Source organism: Microtus ochrogaster, unplaced genomic scaffold, assembly GCF_000317375.1.
Source record: "Microtus ochrogaster isolate Prairie Vole_2 unplaced genomic scaffold, MicOch1.0 UNK46, whole genome shotgun sequence".
NCBI lineage: Eukaryota > Metazoa > Chordata > Mammalia > Rodentia > Cricetidae > Microtus > Microtus ochrogaster.
Window position 1 is genome coordinate 2,638,025 of NW_004949144.1, and position 24,385 is coordinate 2,662,409.

The following is a 24,385-nucleotide window of genomic DNA, read 5'->3' on the forward strand; positions in this document are numbered from 1 at the left end:
GGTGGACCTCCTCACTGTCACTTCCCCTTCTGACCTAACCTGGAAAAGATCTTCCTTGCCCTCTTACTAAGTGAAAAATAAAAAAGAAAAGGACATGACTACTCCAAGGTATCATGCAGGAGAAAGTTTATTATAGATAAAGGGAGAGCAGAGCCAGAGTCAGGAACATTTGGGAAAGTCCAGGATCACCATGTCTCAGGGCCATGTGAGGAGAGAGAGGGACTTCAAGGTTGAAGAGAGAGAGGGGAACCAGGTGCAAGTGTCAGGAAGTCCAAAGTTACAAAGAGAGCAGGTAACCAAAATGGTTAGATTTTATAGAAAGTGAAGCCCAGTCCCCTGGGATGGAGAGTTTAGAGTAGAGGGGTAGAATATGCTAGCCAGGAGTACCCCATAACAGGTAGGGACTGAGGGATATAGGGAGAACCTGGAGGCCAGGTTCATTTTGATATATTAAATAGTCACTTCATCCATTTGACCCAGGTTTGAAACCTAACATCCCAGCCTTTTTGTTGTTAATAAATTATATGGGAGTGATGCAGTCTTCTCTATGACTACTTCCTGTTTACATTGGAGCATTATAGCTCAGGAGTCAGGAAAACTGGAATGCTGGTGGACAAGTTCAGGAAGACCAGGCTGTTTCACTGGATAACTGCTTTACTCACTGTCCAGGCTCTACATGGCCATCTGGGGCTAGGAAGGTACAGATCTACTTGAAGCAATCTGTGAGGCTGTGCCACCTGGGAGTAGTCCCTTTGAAGATGTCTGGGATGCAGATTTTGAAGGAGCACATGGAGCTGGTACTGGAGGAGCAGTTTGTAGTTGATTAGAAACCTGCTAGGAAAGATAGACTGGAGAAGGAAGGGAAGGTTAAGGAATTTAGGGCAAATTTTATTTGGAGTGTACATTTGAAACTTCTAGTCCCACAGGCCTGGTAGTTGGGTGAGAGTCCCAGGACCAGGGAAAGGGAGAGAGATCCTACTCCCAGAAATAGGCAATAGGTAGGGGAATTTAGCCATGGGAAGCAAGTCAGTAAGTAACTCCCCTCCATGGCCTACTTCCTTCAGTGATACACATCAATGCTGAAAGGTAAATAAGGAGATGGCCTGTTCCATGGTTTTAATAGAAGCTTCTACGGTTTATCATTGGTCCTTGTTGCTCTAACAATACTTTTACTTTAAAATACAATTCCCTTTTACTGCTAGCAATTCCCATCTTGATTCCCCAATCCCTACCTGCCTGGGATGGACCTGTTTCCTTACCCTTCTTTCTCAGACCTCGGGGGGGGGTGGGGGGTGGACATCCACTTGCTTCACAAGGCCTGGAACCAAAACCAATTGAATGACGTCAGGATTAAACATTCATACACCTCTCTAGTTGCTGGTAAAAGAAGCCCTTTATTAAACAGCACCATGGAGTTGGTTTTTTTTTTTTTTTTTTTTTTAATACCTAACACAGTCGGGTGGGCCAACAGGTGAAGACCTCATCAACTGATCCTCAATCAAGACCAGGGCAATACATGCTCAGGAAGCAGGGTTGGTAAACAACTTTGACACAGCTTTCAGAAGCTCAAATAAGAAGAGCAAGAAAAAGTCACTAGTGGAGGAAGAGCAGCTGGAGGCCAGGACTCGAAATGGTCCCAACAGAAATGCTTTCTTCTTCAACCTGCTTTTTGGTCATGGTGTTTCATTACAGCAATAGAAACCCTAACTAAACAAGTGTAGAATGTAGGGGCTTCAGAAATTGGTGTTCCTCACACAGTTTGAGCAAGGATCTTTATATGAACTGAAATCTCTCACTCTGGTGATATTTGCTGCTAATCTCTCCCAAGAAATTACTGCAAGCTCTTTGTCGGTGGGCTTTTTTTTTTTGTCTATAATGAGGCATTTTTAGTATTAGTAAAAGGTATCACAATTTCTGTTGGGTCTATTTTTTTCTGGAGCTGAAAATTGAGTTAGTAGGTCCTGTAGCGCCATGCAGGAGGTCTGACTGAATGTCCAGTTTTTCTTGACTTCAGAAGTATAAAAGCATGGCTTCCAAATCTAAACTGTTTTCTTGAGCAGGTGGCATAAGAATGCCTAGGGCTTGAAATGACTGTCCTATGAAATATAATAAACACTTTTATGTCTAGTCCCTTTGACTAGTCATCCAAATCTCAGCTGTGAGGTGTGTGCTTGTACTGTAGATTTTCTAACATATCATTAATAGATGCCTTCTAGCAAGGCGGTCCCCAAGCCAGAGCCTTCCAGTGGGACACTGAGGATATTATTTTCTTCTTCCTCATATTTGTGACTTGAGAAAAAAATCTTGCTATGTTCTCTTGTTCGGCATGGATCACACTGTGACTTGTCTAGAGATTGTAGTAATTCTGTTGGTTATGCCTCCTGAGTACTGGCTCTAAAGGTGTTATAACCTACAAAGAAATCATTTCTAGATCATCAGGCCCTTAGAACTGTTCCTGGTTCCTAGACTCCTACAGTAACCCATCCTATTATCCTTCACATCTTCCTTTTCTCTTGACCAAAATAGGACTACTTTACTGTCTGAATTTTATTATAGAGAAATGCCAGCCTGCAAAACATGGGCAAAATACGTTTTGATATCTAAATGTAGATCTAGGGTTTCCTATAATTCCATCAAACAAATGAAGTATATATAAATATATGCTGGCTCTTGATAGAGCAAGTCAGAGTGACTATCATCAAGAAATCTGAGAGTAGGTACTAGTAGGTATGCAAATAAAGACACTCATTTACTGCTTGTAGAAATACAAGTTGATATATCTACAGCTGCTTGGTTAATTTCATATCAGGTTTCACTTTTCTAGAAGTGCAAAGTTTCTTGTTGAGAAAGGTAAAGAGACAGTTTACCTCACTGGCAGATATTATACTAAAAGATATAAACTCACAAAACAGATTTCAGTGTAACCTTTTACTATTCCTTTATTGAAAGGATCTTGTTTTTCAATGACTGTTCTTAATAATCAACACCCTGTGTATCATGGTAAATGATTCAATAAAAAAAGGTTTAAAGTTAATGTAAGTTGTGAGGGTCTACAAAAGTAATTTAAGGTATGTAAATACAAATTGTAAAGTTCTGAGAATGTAAAAGTTTAAATAAGTTGGGAGAGTCTAAGAAAGTGATTTAAGGTGTGTACATGCAAGCTCTAAATGTCTAAGAAAGTGGCTTAAGGTGTGTGAAAAATTAGCAGTTTTGGATTTCTCTGTCTCTTGCTATGCTATTATTATATTAAGACTTCAAAAGTTCAGAGTTTTAATATATTAATCAATAGAGTTCTGATAAGCTACTAATCTAACCCTGGTAAAAAGTACAACTATGATTATCATAGGCACAAGTTCAAAACTTTAAATTTCCTTTTATTGTTTTCCAACTGTAGATTTAAAGCATTCAGATCATGCTACAGAAACCTCTGTTCAATCTATATATCCAGACCTCTGGACAGAGAAACAAGGTTCCTGTTTTAAACCCATAACCATAGCTCTTGCTATGACTGGAAAGTATGGGTCCGCTCCAGCTGTTTATAGACACTTGTTAACTGCCTTTTATACAATACATATTTTAGCACAGATTACCCAGAGTGGCAATGCTAATATTTCAGAAAGTTTTGCTGATTTTTATAAACTTAAAAATTCCTGTTATCTTCAAGGAGTCACAACTGGGACCCAACTATCACAGGTCAAAAGCACCTGTGATAAATACTCCTGTTAATTAATGGCCTAAGGTCTCCCTCTTACTGTCTACCCAGAGGGTGGGCGTCCCCCTTTCTCCTTCTCGTAACTCCATCTGCAACCACTAGGATTACGGGCCTAGAAGTTTTCAGTGTATACCAAAGATAAAGATTCTCCTCTAAGCTTCTTAACTTTACTTTCTGTCCCCAGTCTATACCTGTCCAAGCAGATTGCCCGTCAACTAGTGACTTCAAATTATTCCAAATATAAATCAGTGAGCACTAGACTTGCTGAAAGCTGATATAAATTAGATGCTTCTAATGTAGTTACCTGCTGTGGAACAATGGTCTTTTATCCTGTCACTTGTATTACTTTTAATAAAATGCTAATTGGCCAGTAGCCAAGCAGGAAGTATATGTGGGATGACCAGGCAGGAAGTAGAGGTGAGGTGATGATAACAGGAGAATTCTGGGAAGAGAAAAGGTCAGTCTGCAGTCATCACCCAGATACAGAGGAAGCAAGATGAGAAAGTCTAACTGAGAAAGGTACCAAGACCTATGGCTAACACAGACAAGAATTACGGGCTAATGTAAGTTATGAGTTAATAAGAAGCCTGAGCTAATAGGCCAACCAGTTTATGATTAATGTAGACTTCTGTGTGTTTCTTTGGGACTGAATGGTTTCAGGACTGGGTGGGACAGAAACCTCTGCCAAAAAATGATTCCCAACATGGGGCTGACTAAATCCACATAAAACCTAAAAGAGTTTTAAAAGGAATTCTAAACACAAAACCACAGAGTTAAGCACGATTTAATGCTGTGATTCCTTTGAAAAGTTTTCCTGATTTAGCAGTAGCGAGAAAAAAAGCTATGCATTTTTGAAATGGCAGCTTTCTGGGCCTTGCTGCTAGCACAAACTCTGGCTCTTTCAGGAGGCCAAGCACTTGAATGGGGTTTACGGGGGGGGGGGGGGCATGTTGCAAGTTACCTGGTGACACAACATGGGCCAATGGTTACCAGAATTGAGGTGATGAACATGGCTCTCAGCTGTCAGTCTCAGAGGCAGTGAATGAACTTTCTGCCATGTTAAACTGGGTGGAGCAATCAAGCAGGGTCCTGTTTGCCAAAGCAATGCTGCAGCTTAGGATTTTAAGAAGAGCTTAGCATTTTAAAAAGCAGTCCTGGTCAGCAAAGAATTGCAGATACACAGTAGGACAGATTTAGACAAAAGAAGCCTCTAAATGGTTTACAGTACATTTAAAAATATATGCTGCATGGCTTCCACAATGCAAAACAAAACCCCAACTACAGCCAGCATGAATGCTTTCCTCCAGCAACCTAGAGCAAGGCAAGGATGTTGCTCACCATTATAATGTGACTCTGGATTTCTTATATAAGAAAATGGGGCAATAAAAGAATAGTTACGCCTCAGAGTTATATGATTATACCAGCATGTAAAGTCCTAAGGAGTCGATTAAGTAACCCTAAAAAAATGAATGAGTTTAAAATACTGCAGGGCGTATCGATGTATAAAATGGTTTAATTCTTCTTGAAATTGGAATGGTCTTTGGCTTTAATGTTAAGCTTTCTTATGATCTTTCTCTCTTCAAATTGTACATTCTGTATTTCTTTTTGCCCTCTTGATTTTTTTCATTGTTGGTATATATAACAGTGATCACCAATAACCACACAAGAGAATCAATAGTTGCTTGTCTTAAAATCTCTGGCAATTAAATTCATCCAATACTTGATGTCATCAGTGGCCCCAGGAGGCACACATACCACCTGCACTGATTGGATAAAGAATTGAGTGGCTGGTCTCCCAACTGTACAAGTCCCATCACTGGGATAGCCCTGTACCTAGGTCCTGTGTCCAGAGTACATCCTGTGTACCTCCCTTACCCATTCTAGCCACTTAAGAGGGTCAGAAATAAGATTTTTGCTGTCAGACCACTCTACCCCCTTTTCATTGGACTCTGTAATCTATAAGTCCCATTCACCATCACAAACCTAAACATCCACTACTGTATCAGCATTACTAAGAGACACAGAAACCACTTGGATAGGTTGGGGGAAGGGATGGGTAGATGCCAGTACAAGAATACATTCAACAACATAAAGAGCAATATGGCACCACAAGAACCTACTCTACAGCATCAAGATATGAACGCCCAAATGTTGAAGAAGCAGAAGAAAATGACTTTAAGAATAACTTTATGAAGATGACGGGGGCCCTTAAAAAGGAAATGAAAAATTCCATTAAAGAAATCAAGAAAAAGACAAACAAAAAATGGAAGAAATCAATAGATCCCATGAAGAAAGCTGCCCCAAAACATCAAACAGGTGAAGGAAAACGTTCAAGACTTGAAGATTGAAATAGAGGCAATAAAGAAATCACAAACATTGAATTCTGGAAATATAATACTATTGCTTCCCTGAATCTCCTTAAATACAACATTTTCACTGGAGTCCATTTAATTTCTGCACAGCCTTGTAGATATCTATTATTTGGCAGTTCCTGTAAGGTGACCAGATAAATTAAAGTTGATTGTTTGAAAACCTTAGGCTGGGGGCTGGAGAGTTGGCTTAGCAGTTAAGACATTGGCTGTTCTTGAGGGCCAGAGTTCAATTCCCAACACCCACATGACAGCTTTCAACTGTCTGTAACTCCAGTTCTAGTGAATCAGACATCCTCACACCAGTGCATTTAAATTTTTTTCAAAACAGAAAAAAAAATCCCTTTAGCTGTTCCTCTCAACCCTTATAAAGCAAAGCTGAAATCGGTTCTCCATCAAATTTCTCTGTTTGTATATGAATATCCCTGTGGTCCATTTTATTAAGTTTTTCTAAAACTCTCATGTTAATATTCATATTAAACAACTTTTTTTAATAAAAAAAAACCAAAAATGGTAAAATTGATAATGCTTTTGATTGGCATTAGATAATTACCTTCTAAATTAGTTATTCTCTCATTTTGTTTTTACATTTTCAAACTTTCCAGTGTATTATCAGACAGAGACCTAAATTCCTTCATAGTAATAGCATTTACCATTTTTTAAATTTGGGAAAAATCTTTCTCCTTTCTCTCTTTTAATTAATTACTCCGTTTAAGGATTCCCAATTGTCATACAAAACTTGCCAACAACGTCAGAGAAATGTGAGGCACAGCACATTGTGAGTAGAGAACACAGGAGGTTCACAACCAGGCTGAGGACAGCTGTGGCTAATTGCATGTAGCTGTGAGCTGAAGTGGCAGCCCAAGGAGAGTGGGTGGAGGGCAACGCAGCAACCCATGGTGGAGAGAGGGAGAGAGAGAGAGAGAGAGAGAGAGAGAGAGAGAGAGAGAGAGGGAGATGGCTGTCTAAAAAGTGCACATGGGGTTATGTGGAAAAACCACATGTGGCAGGGGCTGCCTGAAGGAAGAGCCAGCCAGTGTAGAGTGCATAAGTCTGTGGCATGTGGAACCCAGGTGACTATGGAGTTTGTGCCTGTGGAGTTTGTTGAAGAGAGATAGCAACAACAACAAAATCAAACTTGCTTAGAGGCTTAGGGAAAAAAGGAAAACGAAAAGAAAATCTAGTCAGGTGGGCAGTAGCTCCAGTTGAAGCTCCACGTGTTGTTCTAACAGGAGTCCCATGTGCAGCTCCAGCCAGTGCTACAGGTTGTAAATACACAGGCAAGGGGCTTTTTTTTTTTTATTTTTGCCTTTATATTGGGCACCAATATGTAGTTCTTAGAAAACCAACCTTAGTTCATTCAGTTACTAGACAAGAACTACCAGTAGATGATAGACATCTCCAAAGCTATCAGGAAGTTAAAAGGCATACTACAAAAATATTAGATTTAAGGAAGCAGCGATCTCAAATCATATGCCTTCACCCTAAGTGAAATAAATGTTAATTAAATTCATGGGTAACTCAGAACATATTTATCTCTCAAGACTGCAACAATTTGGTAACAGTAATATTGGAAGGTCGTCCTCACTTACAATGACAAACATGGTGGAAAGATGAAGCAAGGGCCATAGAACAAGCAAGTAGGCATAAAGATATTAATACCTTCTAAGATGAGTTGCTATATGAACACCGATAAAGCAAAATGTAAAGGTAATTTGAATTTGATGGCCACACCTTGTTGCTATGTTGTTTAGCAGCTTTAACTGCTTGGAACAAGATTGAAGAATCAGGAAGGAAGTTTAAGTCATTCGCTAAAATTATAAATGGCCTGAAAGAAGCCTTCACTGATTTTTTTTTCAAAGATTGACCTCAATTGTAAATACAATATTATCAGATCTAGAAATCAGACAAATAGTAATCAAATCTTTGGTTTTTAAAGTGATCAAACCAGACTCCCTGAACGTGGCAGACAATGAGTGCTGACTGAGAAGCCAAGGACATTGGCACAGGGTTTTGATCCTACAGCATGTAATGGCTTTGTGGGAGCCTAGCCTGTTTGGATGCTCACCTTCCTAGACCTGGATGGAGGGGGGAGGAACTTGGACTTCCCACAGGGCAGGGAACCCTGACTGCTCTTTAGACTGGAGAGGGAAGGGGAGGGAGTATGGGGGAGGGAATCGGAGGAGGGGAGGAGGTGGAAATTTTTAATAATAATAATAATAATAATAATAATAATAAACACACACGCAAAAATAAAGTGATTAATTCAGAATGCAAAAGTCTGATTAGGTCTTTAAAGGCAAGATCATCATCAATAGATGAATAGATTATAAATATAACTGATACTAGAACTCATGCTTATGATTATACTCTAATAAGAAAAGTATTTTTCTAAAAGTTTTAAGAAAAATCAAAAGGCCAGATATTTTAATTGTGGTAAGCAAGGTCATATGAAAAGGGACTGTAGGCAAGGAATTCCTAGGAACAATTGTTTTATCCAAGCAGTAGGTCCCAGTATGGAGAAGAGGTAGCAAAGGAGTAATGAATACAGATCAACCAGGGACAGGCAATGTAATCCTTTGCCATTGGCAAATGCACTCAGGGGACTCCCACAGGCCACACTATCAAATTTGGTTTCATCATTCCCTGTCAGGTTTTTGAAACTCATCCACAGATCAATGAAACGACTTAAGTACTGTTGTTGACAATATCACTGCTCTGGCTATAATTAAGGGCAGAGCAGCATCAACAGATAAAACAAAAATTCAGAAGAGATCATAAAACAAGTATTTTGGCAAATTTCTATAAATAATCTGAAACCACAGAATGCAAATAAATGGTATTGAAATTGAAGGTGTAGTAGATGTGAAAACAGATATAACAATAATTTAACTGAAGCAGTGTTTACCAATGCAGGATTCCTCAGCTCAAATTACATACATATATAATATATATGAATGAATATTCATACATATATAAATATATATATATATTAATGGATGCATGTAAATTTTAAAAATAGCTTACAAATTATTGAGTTTCCTCAAGACTTTGTGATAATTCTTAGTTTAGGTTAACCCATTCTTTACCTCTTCTCTCTCCCTACTGCTTACCCCCATCCTTGCTTTAAAATGACATAATCCTTCACATCAGTTATTGTATTTTTCATTCCAGAATTTATGTTTGGTTCTATTTACAGTTTCTACATCTTCACTGGTATAATTTATTCATTCACTACTTTTCTACAGTTGTTTCTCTGTGGTGTCCATGAACATCTTTATGACAAACTTTAATAATCCTTTGTCAGGGAACTGGAGAGATAACTCAATAGGGCAGTCACATTCCATATACACAATAAGATCAGACTCAGGTCCCCAGTTCCTGCATAAATGCCTGCTAGGTAACCCATTTACAACCCCAGTGCCCATGAGGTGGAGAGAGGGGCCTGCTGGAACAGGACTCAGTGGGTTCTAGGTTTGTTAGAAGACCATGCCTCAGGAAGTAAACTAGAACATGATCAAAGATACTTCATGTCTTACTGTTGCTTCTATATGTACAAACACGTACCACAGATGTGTAGCATTACACATAGGAACACACATAAACACATACCAAATTTTCATGTAAAAACAAAATTATTTGCCCATCAGCCCATACATCTATAATGTGTTAGTTTAAAAACTAGAATTTTCCTTTCCATTGTTGGACCATATTTTGCTGTTTCTTTGAATCTGTATACTTGAACTTCTTTCTGTGATTTGAGCATCTGAAACAGCAATATTGTCTTTTAGTCTTCACAAGGGCTCTTTATCAGAAGAAAATTTTCATCCATTTGAGCTTATTTTATTTCTTAAGCATATGTTTTCCTCTTCTCACTACTGTCTGTCTGTAAACTCTGCCTCAAATATGCTCCATTACTCTCTTATCTGTGGGCTTCAATCTGGCAATCTAAGAAGGGAAAGGAAAAACAGTTCTGAGGTATCCACGAGAAAAACAGAATATTTCATTCATGCTCATTGTTTTGTTTCATTGAAAGTAGAAGCCGCTCTATGTTGGCCCTGCCCAGTAGGCCACTGCTCATTGACACTTGAGAAGAAAGGTTCAAGAGACTAGAAATAAAGAAGATAGAACAGGTGAGCTTGGGGTGTCTTGCCAAAGCTATTAAGCTATTAATCTTATTAAGAAATCACCATCTTAGACTGGAGAGATGGCTCAGTGATTAAGAGGACACTCTGCTGCTCTTCCAGAGGATATGTGTTCAATTCCCTTCACCCATATGACAGCTGACATCTGACGGCAACTCCAGTTTTAATGGATTTGTAACTTTTTCTGACAATCCTTAGACACCAGATAAGCATGTGGTATACATACATACATAAAAGCAAAACAATTATATACATAAAATAAAACGAAGTTGATGGAGGAAAGTCATTGGCTAATAAAGAAACTGCCTTGTCCCATTTTATTGGTTAGAACATAGGTGGGTGGAGTAAACAGAACAGAATGCTGGGAGGAAGAGGAAGTGAGCGCAGACTCGATAGCTCTGCTCTCTGAGACACAAGCGATGAAGCAAGCCGCCAGGTCAGACATGCTGAATCTTTCCTGGTAAGACCGGTGCTACACAGTTTATTAGAGATGAGTTGATCGGGATATCAGAATTATCCAGTAAGGGCTAGAGCTAATGGGCCAAGCAGTGTTTAAAAGAATACAGTGCCCATGTAATTATTTTGGGGCATAAGCTAGCAGGCGGCCGGGGTGCTGGGGATGCATGCCCACCGCTCATATTACTACACAAAGTACTGAAATAAACATAGTTAACTAACAAGGCAGAACAATGCTTAGAGACTGGGGGTGTGGGAGTTTTTGTTTTGTTTCTTTTTAAATAGAAATACAGCATTTTATGAACTATTTCCACAGAACAATTTGGAGAGTCAGAAGAAAGCTTTCATACAATGTGGGAAAGTGCACAGAAAGCTAACCAAGCAGTGATGCCCAATGGGAACATGAAGAATCCAAAGAGCATGACAGACCAAGAACACAGTGCTATTGGGGCTGATAATTCCAGTGTTTTATGAAGAAAAGCACAGTTCCCAGGAACAAAAACCTTAAGTCCTTTGAGGCTTTGTCCACATCTTCATACTGGCATTTCAGGTTCACTCCTCAGCAAGAACACGATCCCTTTCCTTTCTTCAGCCTCTAAGAAATACTTGGATAGATCTGTCTCTCAACAGTGTGGCAAGTTTCCACCCAGATCTTCTGCTGGATGAAGCACGAGAGAGCTACATCAGTTACCCACCCCCTTCTCTGTAATACATCTCCTTGGTTTTAAAATGGGCTGGTACTACTATTTCCTAGCTACTCTTCAAACTTCTGCAGAGGTGCTGTGGTCTGTATAGCAATGCCTAAAGCAATGTCTTTGTGGACAAGGAGGTTGTATAGCTTCCCGGTGAGCCACTTTGCTCATGTCAACATTCCTTAGTATTTTTAACTTGAAGCAAATATTACCTCATAATTACCACATTCTGGTTCATAGTTAATTTGCCTTCTTTAATAAAATTATTCCTTTATCACTTTTCTCACATTCAAGAGTACCGTTGTTTATATTTTACTACATTTTTCAATGCATTTCAACTGCCACTATTTACCTCAAGCAGTTTCAAATCAAAGTAGGTTTTTAATTAATACTTTGTTTTTATTTCTTTTTGAGATACTCAATATTGCTTTTACTACTGTCACACTTTAAAGCACTGATTACTTAACAGTCTTTTACAATTTGGCTTATTTCTAGGTAATAACTCATTATTTGTATGTAATGCCACATTGTAATCTCTCTGAAACATTATCTGTTTGTCTGTCTCTCTTCCTGCATATTTGTATTTTATCTTTAAAATATCAAGGTAGTTTTGAATTCTGATACATTTAGTTGTAGAAATATCATTCTAGCAATCAGGTGGTCAAAGAGCATAATCAGCACAATTAAATTCCCCAGGAGTGCATTCTCAGAAGAGTTTACTTTTATAACTTTAGGATGATGGCTACGTGACTATTCAGTACTTGGTATTGTTCCTAATATTTTGTAACCAACAAGTGGTCAATTTGTTCCACATTCATGTGGAAAAATGACACTCATCTCTGGTTGTTTTTTCCACTTAATTCACACTTTGTGGCATTGAAGCATTTGTAAGCATCTTTACCTAAAACCATCTTACCTCAGATCTGCCATTCTTAGCAGAGCTAGCTACAGATGGCTTCAGAATTTACAGCTCAAGTTTAGGGTCCTCACAGGTTATTTAAATCTTCTTAGAGCATCAAGCATCTCTTCACTCTATTGATATTTCCAATTCATTTCCACAGCTTTCATTGGCTGAAGGACTGCTAATTCAATTGTGCTCCATGAATGAACTTAAATACATGGAATGCTTGCTCACATGTTTCCCATGTAAGGCTGTATCATCTTGCCAAAAGGAGAACTTCATCAAATATGCATGGTTAACAAACTTTTCAGTGATTCTTATATAAAATAAAACTATAATTCCTTATGCAATATAAATAAAAATTTTTATATGCTTATTTGAACATTTTTCTAGGTATGTATAGAATCACTCAACACTGATAACTCTGGACAGTCTTGCACACCTGTGGAAATATTAGGTTTAGATGAAGCATGAGGCAGAATTCTATGCCTGGCATTGAGTGAAATGACTGCCATCAAACAGTGACAGCTGCAGTAGTTTCACAGAGTCTTCATTGTGCTGTGAGACCTTTAAGACAGACTTCCCCTCACGTCATAATCATCATTCATCTTAGGGCAAAAGTGTGCTCCCTATGTTATGAGTATGTGCGTGGAACTCACAATCAGGAGACTGTTGCCATGTTCATGTAATTGTGAGTGACTTATACAACTCTTCTGTGACCACAAAAAGTGACTTTAAGGAATTCTTGCCTTTCTTTTTGTATGTCTGACTTGGAATTTGTAGACCTGCTTTAAGTCTCTAGACCTGGAAATCCTTGGAAGAGATAACACATCCCATAAACCCATGGCCTCCATTCTCTGTATTTCAGATAGATGAAGTCCCTTTATTCAGATAAAACTTGTTAATGTCACATGGCCCTTCAGGACTGATAATGATAGGTGTTGGTCTCTCCTAATTGATTTTCCTATTTTGTTAGTCATGTTTTTTTCTTTTCTCTTTTTTCTTTAAGTTTTCTTTTTAAATTACTTTTATGTCCTTATGTCCTCTTTCACAGCTTCCTTTACTGTCTGGATATCTCAGGAGGGTTTTATATTGTCAACTCTTGTCAAGTATAAATACAGACATTGATGCATTAATTTTTATCTTTGCAAGTCTCAAAATATCTTATCTCCTAAGTCCTGGGAGTTCAATAGGCAAGGATCCCTCAAATTTAAAGTTATTCTTGAGTGGTTAATTTCATTTACCCTGAGCATTGCCCCAAGTGAGTAACTGAGAACAGAAAGTTAAAGAAATATGAAAAAAAGAAGGCTTATCCAGAATTGTTTTCAGAAAGCCCGGCATGTTTTACATTTACTGTTTTAAAGAAAAAAAATGTATAACCTGTGTGAGCATAATGGATACCAAGTTCAATACCCTTGGAGAAACCCTCAGCCGCAAGTGTGAATGTGTGTGGTCACAGAGAACATAGTATTCACAGGAAAAGGATGTCCCTTTGGTCATATCCTCTCCTAGAACTTAAATTCTGCCCTCATTTGTATGAGGAGCTGCTGGCCGCCTCTTACTACACTCATTCACAAGTCAGTGTGACATCTCCCACTGACAATGGACACATCACCGATATATGCCACCATAAACTTTGCCGAAGTCCAAGAGCTTAAGCTTGCATCATCTTCTCTTCCCGCAGGTAAGTTGCTTGATTTATTTTTTTCAATACTGGAGTATCTTCTAGAGTTAATTGTCTCCTGTTCTATAACAGTTTTAAATTATTGTTTAAGTTGGAGAGATGGCTCATCAGGTAAAAGATCGTGCTTCATAAACCTGACAACCAGAGTTCCGTTCCCAAGACCTTGGCAAAAAGAGAATCAACTCCTAAGAGTTGTTCCTTCATCTCGGTATGTGTGGCATGCATATGCCTGCAATTGGCAGAGAGGCACACACCTTCAGCCACAAATCTGAAATCATAAATACATACATAAACACACCTGCAGCTCTACTCAAAGAAATACACACACATACACAAATGCTTGAAGGGTCAGGGGAATGAGAAGGATTTGATACTTCTAGGAGAATTCCAATGATCCAGCCTTTGTTGACAGAAAGAAGCATGTTGTTATTTTCCTCATGTTCCTGCCTAATAAAAGTAGGAGAGAGGACTTGTTGAAATGGATATAAGAAAATGAAGTTGAGAAAGACAATGAGACTTTCTTCAATATTACTGTCCATGGTCCTAAATCAAGAGACCAGAAAATGCCTCTACTCTCATTGTACATATTATCCTTTAAATGATCAGTTTGAACAGAAACCTGAAGGACAAAAATAGAATAAGGTCAGAGAAAAGCATGTGAAGAAAAAATTCTTACCGAGCAGTGAAAGAAATGAATCCACCTGGGTCCATTAACTAAATAATTCAAACTGTGGTAGATTCACAGCATAGTGAATGGATCTCTTCATGAACAAACAAAAACAGAAATAGGGATATAGGCAGTAAGCTGCTATGTGGCCAAAGACCAAAGGTTTATTTTGATCAAGGGATGAATAAAGTGTAATAAGACTCTTCCATTTATTCAGAAATTACCACTAAGTTTCTCTATTTCTCTAGATGAAGAAGATCGAGCTGTAAACAATGGTGAGTATCTTTTTTTTTCCTTGTAGAGTTTATATTTTGTTTACATGTAAGGGGGAGGGCCTTGGACTTCCCACAGGGCAGGATTTTCTGCCCTCTCTTAAGGAGTGAAGGGGAGGGAGGAGGGTGAGTGGGGGAGCAGGAGGGGAAAGGGAGGAGGGGAGGAAGTGTAAAGTTTTGAAAGGAAAAAAAAAGAAAAAAGGAAAAAAGGATTATCGTCATAAAATTAGAAAAATAAAGGCTGGATAATGATTCAATATATTATTTTCATAAACAAAACTCTCACTATTTTCCAAAAAAATCAACATTTTAAACTATATATAAGAAAGTTAAATTGACAAAGTTATACAATTTAGTCACACTTAAAAATTAATGCATTACACTATCTAAAAATAAAAGACATCCAATTTGTAGTAGTTGATATTGTTGACATGGAAAACAGATTTCAGTCATGGTGTTTAGACAGCACAGTATGGAAGGCATAGTGTATGTGATTATATATAAAAAGAATGGAGGTCTTTTGCACAGAGATAAGCACTAGAGGAACCAGAAATGTTAAACACACAAGTTTATTTCTTCAAAGAAAGTGATACATAATCTGTGATCCACCCAGAAGTGTGGGAGTGAATATGTTTAATAGCCTGGTGATCTTTGCAGCATATGTATGACCAAGACGACACCAAATCATTTCCTAGACCCATAAGACAGGTTTGTCAATCAATAGAACATATCGTTACAGAAGGTGTCCCCCACACTTCACCAAAATTTTGATGAAGTTATACCTTAAACCTTATTTTCCACATGAAATGAATTAACCATCACCATGAAAATTTTCAACATATTGTGAGTTTAATCCTCTCCTGTTTTATAGCAGTTTTAAATTATTGTTTTAAGTTGGAGAGATGGCTCATCGGGTAAAAGATCTTGCTTCATAAACCTGACAACCTGATGTGATTCCCAATACCTTTGTGAGGCCGGGAAGTGGTGGTGCATGCCTTTAATCCCAGCACTCGGGAGCCAGAGGCGGGCGGATCTCTGTGAGTTCGAAACTAGCCTGGTCTACAAGAGCTAGTTCCAGGACAGGCTCCAACCCTGTCTCGAAAAAAAAAAACAAAAACAAAAACCAATACCTTCATGAAAAGGACATCAACTCCTAAGAGTTGTTCCTTCATTCTATATGTGGCATGCATATACCTGCATTCACACAGAGGCACAAACCTTCAGTCACACATCTACAATCACAAATACATACATGCACACACCTGCAGTTCTACTCAAAGAAACACACACACACACACACACACACACGCTTGAAGGGTCAGGGGAATGTGAAGGATTTGATACTTCTAGGAGAATTCCAATGATCCAGCCTTTGTTGATAGAAAGAAGCATGTCTTTCTCTTCCTCATGTTCCTGCCTAAAAAAAGTAGGCGAGGGAACTTGTGGAAATGTATGTAAGAAAATAAAAGTTGAGAAAGATAATGAGACTTTCTTCAATAATACTGTCCCTGGTCCTAAATCAAGAGACTAGAAAATGTCTCTACTCTCATTGTTTTCATTACCCTTTAAACAATTAGTTTGAATGGAAACCTGAAGGACAAAAACTGAATAAGGTCAGAGAAAAGCCTGTGAAGAGAAAATTCTTACCCACCAGAGAAAGAAATGAATGCACCTGGGCCCATTATCTAAATGACTCAAACTGTGGTAGATTCACAGCATAGTGAATGGATCTCTCAATGAACAAACAAACACAGAAATAGGAATATGAGCAGTGAGCTACTATCTGGCCAAGTGACCTAAGTTTTATTTTGGTCAAGGGATGAATAAAGTGTAGCAAGAGTCTTTCATTTATTTAAAAATAACCACTAAATTTCAATATTTCTCTAGATGATGACGTTCTGGCTGTAAACAACTGTGAGTATCTTTTTTTTTTCCTTGTAGAGTTTATATTATGTTTATATGTAGGTATACAGCCTTAACTATGAAGATCTGTATAAAAACATAGTATGATTAAAGCTAGCAAAAAAAATAAAATGAGATTTTTATCTTGAGAAACTTCATCACATCATGCAGAGAGATTATGCCACGTCTTCCTGGGAGATGAAAGATGCCAGTTCTCAAAAACGCTAGGGACTAAGGCTGAGCATCTGAGAGATGAATCTTGTAAATAACTGGGACAGTAAATACAAAGGGAGAACACGCATGTCATGTTGTAGAAGAACATGCATGGCCAGGATGGTGTAAGAATCAAATCAGAAGGAATAGTGTCAGATGGAAAGGGATTTGAAAAAACATTCTATAATCTCAGATCAGTTTAAGGGGAAAGGCTAAAATGTCCTGACAATGGAAAATACTTAGAATTCTGTGGATGCCAAAGAATGCCTTTTACAGGTCATTCCACTAATGTTCACGTGGGCTTTTCAGTAATGAATGGCCTATTCACTCAGTCTAATTCCACACAGAACAGCTCACAGAAAAGGTGTTTTTGCAATTCTTTATATCTTCTCATAAAGAAATAGCGATTTCTAAAGTCACCCAGTGTTTTACTTTTAGTTAAAAACAAAAATGAGAAACAAAACCTTGAGGAAAAAAGGATAACTACTGTTTATTGTATAATAATATGTACCAGACACTCTGCTTAGTAATTTATGAGAATTGTTTTTATAAATTCTAAAAGTTTATGAAGTAGATATTGCCCAAATTCTTGACAAATGAAGAAATTACTTGTTCATGAAGGTTAAAGTTATCGCCACAATAGTATATTGTACTGAATTTTACTATGTTATATTATGAAGAATTTGAAATATGACTGTTCAAAATATTAGACTGTTTAAAATACTTCACAATAGTAAATATATGATGATAACTCTATTTTATCACCCATAATTTCAAAGGTGGAAGAGGAAGAACAGACAGAAATGACTTTTAAATATGTACATTATTCCATACTTCTTTCTTGATATATTTATATGTAAATATATATTCTGTCTTTAAATAAGTATCTGCATATACATGTACATACATATATGTACATATAAATGGAAATGACTTGTTAAGCCTATATTAGGATTAGTCACTCTGTGTTACTCTAGGCTTCAGGAAAACTTCTAGGCTGATATAAATACATTGATCTTCTCAAATATGGGGTATCTTTGGAACCTTGAAATTTTCTATGGTGCCTGCCTCTTTGTCCAGTAGCCTAGTGCATCGTACACAGAAAGAATTATCATCCATGGTCTCATTCTTCTATACCAGTACCTCTCTGGATTTTTCCATGACAGACTTATGTCACCTTTGACCACACAGCATTGCTCACTGTCCACACTAGATTGCTTACTGAACCTCTGTATATAAGGTTGTCTCTTCTATAAAGTGTGATATTTGCAAAGTACCTATGTGCATATTCCTGTGTACCTTAGCTAGTCTCACGATTACCTACAACAACTAAGAGGATTTCAATGCCAGACAAACAGTTCTTATAAGTATCTGTTTAGAGAATATGATGGAGAAAGACTGGCAGTGTTACATAGATATTTTTTATTGAGCTCTACATTTTTCTCTGCTCCACTCCCTGCCTCTCCCCTCCCTTTCCACCATCTCAAGGTCCCCGTGCTCCAAATTTACTCAGGAGTTCTTGTCTTTTCTCCTACTCATGTAGCTTAGATCTATGTATGATTCTCTTAGGGCCCTCTATGTTATCTACATTTTCTGGATTTGTGATATGTGTGCTTTTTTTTGCTTTATGTTTAAAAATTACTTATGAGGGGCTGGAGAGATGGCTCAGAGGTTAAGAGCATTGCCTGCTCTTCCAAAGGTCCTGAGTTCAATTCCCAGCAAACACATGGTGGCTCACTACCATCTGTAATGGGGTCTGGTGCCCTCTTCTGGCCTGCAGGCATACACACAGACAGAATATTATATACATAATAAATAAATAAATATTAAAAAAAGATTTTAAAAAAATTACTTATGAGTGAGTATGTATGATAATTGTCCTTCTTTTATGTGCACACTTTTAATCAGTAGTGAACTTCTGGGTCTACAGATATAGATGGTTCTTAAGGCTAAGCAGAGCTGTCTTCTTTCTCCTATAAATTTTCTGCTATTTCTGCCTCTCTCTTTTTTCTTTATTCTTTTTCCACATTTAATAGTAATCTTTCTTATTTAGTGAATTTCAGAATTTGAAAACTGTTCTACAGTTCAGAGACCACTAGCATTTGTCTGCATTATGAATTGCATAATTCAGGCATCAAAAGTAATGCAAAAACAAGAAGAGAAAAAATAAATAGAAAACGTAGAAATGAGAAAACAGGCAATTCTGTACTACACAGTGAGAATAAAAGATAATATTTTAGCACATTTTGTTTAAAATTTTAACCTGTATGCCATCCCATCAATTATATCTGGAAATATTTAGAAAAGAAAGAAAACAAAAACATAAAGTAATAATCTATAGATGTAAAAATTAGGAACCCTTAACCATACATGATAGGGTATAGACTTGAGAAGAGACAGAGGCATGAGGTGTTCAATGCTACCCTTAACCACAGAGGGAGTTTGAAACTAGCCTCAGCTACAGGAAACCAAACCTGGGAAACAGAACAATGCAAAACATAAAACAATTGGAAAGTTTTGCTCAGAATGGTACAGTATTTGTTTTCCGTAATTAAATCTAGAAGGTCATTCATTAAATGGTAATGTATGGAAGTGTTAGAGACAAAATGAGAGCAAAAGGATTATTGTCATTAAATTAGAGACACAAAAGCCGGCTAATGTTTCACCATGTTATTTTTATAAACAAAACTCTCACTATTTTCCAAAGGAAACCCACATTTTTTTAAACTATCTAGAAGAAATTTAAATTCACAAAGTTATACAATTTGGTCACACTTAAAAATTAATGCATTTCACTGTCAAATAAATAAAAGGCATCCAATTTGTTGTAGTTCATATTCTTAACATGGAAAACAAATTTCAGTCATGGTGTTTAGACAGCACAGTATGGTAGTCATAGTGTATGTTATTTTATATAAAAGGCATGGAGGTCCCCGTGCACAGAGATAAGCACTAGAGGTATGAGAAATGTTAAATACACAAGGTTATTTCTTCAAAGGAAAGGATACATAATATTATCCACCCAGAAGTTTGGGGTTGGACAGGTTTAATAGCCTAGTGACCTTTGCAGCATGTGTGTAGCCAAGAGGACAGTGCATCATCTCCCAGACCCTTAACACAGGATTGCCAATCACTAGAATGTATCTTTACAGAAGGTGTTCCCATACTTCACAGGAATTTTGATAAAGTTATACCTTAAGCTTTATTTTCCACATGAAATGAATTAGCCATCACCAGGAAATTTTTCAACATATTGTGATATGCTAAATATGCTTAAATTAAATCATACAAAGTCAGACTTTCAAAGTTTGAACCAACAACAGCTCTTAGTCATGTTATTTTAAACTGTTTTCTTGCCTCCAATGGACCATAACGCTTCTGACCATGGTGGTCATACATAATCTACCAATGCTAATTCCAGTACCCCCTCTTCTGCTATAGACTTAGTGTATGCCAGTTTATGGCACAATACCCAAATATTTGAGATTTCATTGATCATGATTTTTGTTACTTGCATTCAACAGTGATACTAATTTGCTAACTGTAAAATTTTAGAAACATGTAACTCATTGTTTTTAGCTGAACACTGACATGGGAGCAATGATGAACTCTCACAGCATCTAAGCCATGAAACACTAGTCACCAGTGCTTGAGCCCCATTAACACTCACTGATTGTGTGAAGGCCCCAAATTGCGTAAGTAATGATACTGAGAGCCCAGTCATACCAAGAGAAGCCATAATGCATTCCATAAATAAAAGGTGTAGTAAAAAGTATTCCTCTAAAGATAAAAAAAAATCAATTTTACTGTAACACATCAAATTGTGAAAATTACAGCCACCAGGCACCAGGTATATATAGTATGGGCTTAATTAAGATGAAAATCTCTCTCCCTCTCTCCCTTTCTCTCCCTTTCTCTCCCTTTCTCTCCCTTTCTCTCTCTCTCTCTCTCTCTCTCTCTCTCTCTCTCTCTCTCTCTCGTGTGTGTGTGTGTGTGTGTGCGTAAATTTTAAAATGGTGTACACAGAATGTATTATCATCTCCAGTTCAGTCAGTCCAATAGGAGTGTTGGAAAGAGTTCTGTAGGTAAGGGAGGTCTTCTGTAACGATGAAAACAACTCTGACCTTTTCCCCAGATGTACCCAACTGGATTTAACAAGTGTAATCTGTGCTCTTAGATACCTGTCAGTGCCCTCTCAGGCGTCGGTTGACTCTGAAACTTGACTGTGCTGGACTGATTCTTGTTTTGATCCTGATTGGAATCAGTGTCGCAGGTAAGTAAGGCTGAGCTTTAGCTTTATTATTCTCCCACATAAACATTAGTCCTCTTTATGGTACTTGGCCACCTTGAGCCTAGGGGAAGGTCAATGGCGTGTAATATTACATGGAAACATTTCTTGTTCACTGCAAAATCCTTACATATCTTCCATACTTCTTAGTTTTTATGAGAACCAACTGGAATATTTCATATGTGCATCTTGAGATATAAAAAGTCTAAGTATGACAAAAAAGTAACAATGACTAAGAAAACTAAAAGATCCCCAAATTTAGCTCACTACATGTTTGCTAAACATTCTATTTGGATGGGTGTTATAGAAGATGTGCAAGCTCAGGTGTGACTGTGGGAATCTGAGATTTGCAACAACACCCACAAATGAACTTGTCAATCAGATCATATGTAACCCCAGAGTTGTTTGAATCCATGTGTTCTATGCTTTTCTGGTCCATATTTCCTGTCTCCACACTTGTCCCTTAATCCAGTTTGCTAATGTTTTATCCTCAGTCCATATGTTCAGGTTTATTGAAATAACATGATTTCCTGAAGTGAGAAAGAGAACACATGTTCCACCATTTCTTTCTGCATTTAATCCTCTCTGTGTGTTTTCTTATTTACTAGTGGGATTTTTAGTGCAAAGCCCACCAAGAGTGAACATGACTGAACCAACAGGTAATTGTGTGACTTGAATTTCCTGAGACTAAGAGGATATTTTTGACAGAAAACATGAGTTGCTTAATGCAAAATGCACAATAGCCTTCCCTGAGTACACTGTATCAGTGCTGTATTGTCTGTGAAGACAGCTATGAAAAGGTTAAGAGCTTTCAAGTGGTCACAGGGTTTGTAAACTTTGGTTCTGGGAACTGAGTTGAAGCTGTGTGATCTTGACATCTATGATCTTACACACCTGGCCATGCTGCCTCAGACTGCTAATGCACATGAACTTAGTAGTCAGATAGCAAATTTGAGTATTTTAGTAAGCATGTTGCACAATTAACTTTGTATGAAGTAAATAAATGGAAATGAAACATAAAATATACCCTCTGTCATTAATTGTAATTCCTTGACATATGACAGCATTAACCTTGTTCCAGCATGCACTAATAAAACAGCTACAGTGTAGAGTTGATTATTGTGCAGCAGGAACAGAGCAGAAACAAACATGTCTTCTTTCTTACTCTAGGTACATCAGCCGTACTAACATGCCCGAGAGATTGGCATCCATGCTGGGATAAATGCTTATTTATTTCTCAAATTACCGGTTCTTGGGTTGAAGGTCAAGCTGACTGCTCTGTGAAAGGAGCCACTTTGCTGCTTATTGAAAATGAAGAAGAATTGGTAAACTGATAAAAATAAATTGCTCAGTAGAACATAACACACTCTTCAAGTTATGTTGATACCTCTGAGCTTTAAACAATGGTCTATGCTGAGGAAGTAGAGACTTGGATTTTAAACTTCGCATATCTGAGAGACTAATCAGATTTATGCTATAAAAACTGAATAAAGTGAGGGCTGAGAAGCCAAGGACAATGGCACGGGGTTTTGATCCTATTTCATGCTCTGGTTTGTGGGATCCTAACCAGTTTGGATGTTCACCTTCCTAGACCTGGATGGAGGGGGGAGGACCTTGGATTTTCCACGGGGCAGGGAACCCTGACTGCTCTTCGGACTGGAGAGGGAGGGGGAGAAAGGTGGGGGGAGGGGGAGAGGGGCGGGAGGAGGGGGAGGAAAATGGAAGGCTGGGAGGAGGCAGAATTTTTTTTTCAATAAAGAAAAAACAACTAAAAAACTGAATAAAGTGGGGTGAATCAATTATATATAGATGAATATAGAGAGAGCAATTTCACAAAATTGGGAGAATTACATTGGTGGGGAGCTAGGAGGCATTTCAAAAAGGAGTAATAGTGTTTAAGAAGGTTAACAGAAGAAAGTAAATCCTAAACAAACTGATTTTAGATTAAATCTCCGACTCTGATTTGATTATAGAAATTCATTTGGGACTTCACAAAGACAAAAAGTACAAGATTTTTTATTGGATTAAATTATGTACCAGCAGAGAAGATCTGGAAGTGGGTAAATGGATCTATTTTAAATCCTGATGTGTAAGTATTAAATGAGCTAAATTGAATGCTCAATTCATATTTATTTCACTGCACATTGAGTTTTGTAATATTAATTTAGTTTTTAAATTCTTAAGAGGGTTAGAACAGGATGAAAAGACAATTCAAAAATTGTTTGAAACTTTTGATGTACAAGTAGACATCAACTCTTTATAATTCTGTGTGTGTGTGTTTATTTATAACTGAGTTTTAAAGGACAAGAAATACATTAAGCTCTATACATATTTACATGGATTTTTTTAAAGTATTTATTTATTTTATTTTATGGCTGTGTGCCACAATGTATGTATGTGTACCATGTGCATACAGAGTTCACAGAGGTCAGAAGAGGGCATCAGATTCTCAAACTGAAGTTAGAGATGATTGTAAACTACCCCATGCATGTGGAACTTGAATCTGGGTACTCTGGAAGAGCAGTAAGCACACTTAACCACTAAGTCAGTTCCTACACAAATATTCTTAAGCAGTACTTTTAGAATTTGGCAACAAAGTGGGAGCATGGTGTGTCATGAAATAAATTTCTCTAGACAGAATCAGAATATACATTGTCATTTCAAAATATTTTCATACATAACAAAGTTTGATTTTTGTGTGTGTGTAAGAGTAAGTATGTGTGCGTGCATGTGTGTGTTTTGATCTTGGTTTTCATGTGTTTGTTTCTTGTACTGTGATGTAAAATGATTAGTTCATTTTAACTTAATAGTAAAAATATGATGATAAGTGAAGAAATATTTGTAACATGGAGAATTAAGCTTAGGTGATCTGTCATTTACTTTGTAGCTAAAGCAATATTCTGTTAGATGGTAGTGACAACATAAATTTTTTTTTTTAAATTATATATTTTTTATTTTTTTTTTAATTTTTTTTTTCCTGTCCAAGCCTCAGTTTATTAGAGAAGGGGTACAACTTATATAGGGTATGGAGTTGGGGGGTGGGCACAGGGGTCTGAGCTCTTGCCACGTGGTTCATGTTGGTCA

The 24,385-nt window shown here is 37.5% G+C and overlaps 1 protein-coding gene across 1 annotated transcript in view; it reads left to right on the forward strand.

The window, feature by feature from the left end:
- Positions 1-13,877: 13,877 nt before the first annotated feature.
- Positions 13,878-24,385, forward strand: part of LOC101986058 (killer cell lectin-like receptor subfamily B member 1) — a 20,417-nt gene continuing 9,909 nt past the window's right edge. The window contains exons 1-4 of the mRNA XM_005369273.1: positions 13,878-13,959; positions 21,191-21,286; positions 22,472-22,626; positions 23,275-23,390. Coding sequence (XP_005369330.1) covers positions 13,878-13,959; positions 21,191-21,286; positions 22,472-22,626; positions 23,275-23,390 — 449 coding nt within the window. The remainder of the gene's footprint in view (positions 13,960-21,190; positions 21,287-22,471; positions 22,627-23,274; positions 23,391-24,385) is intronic.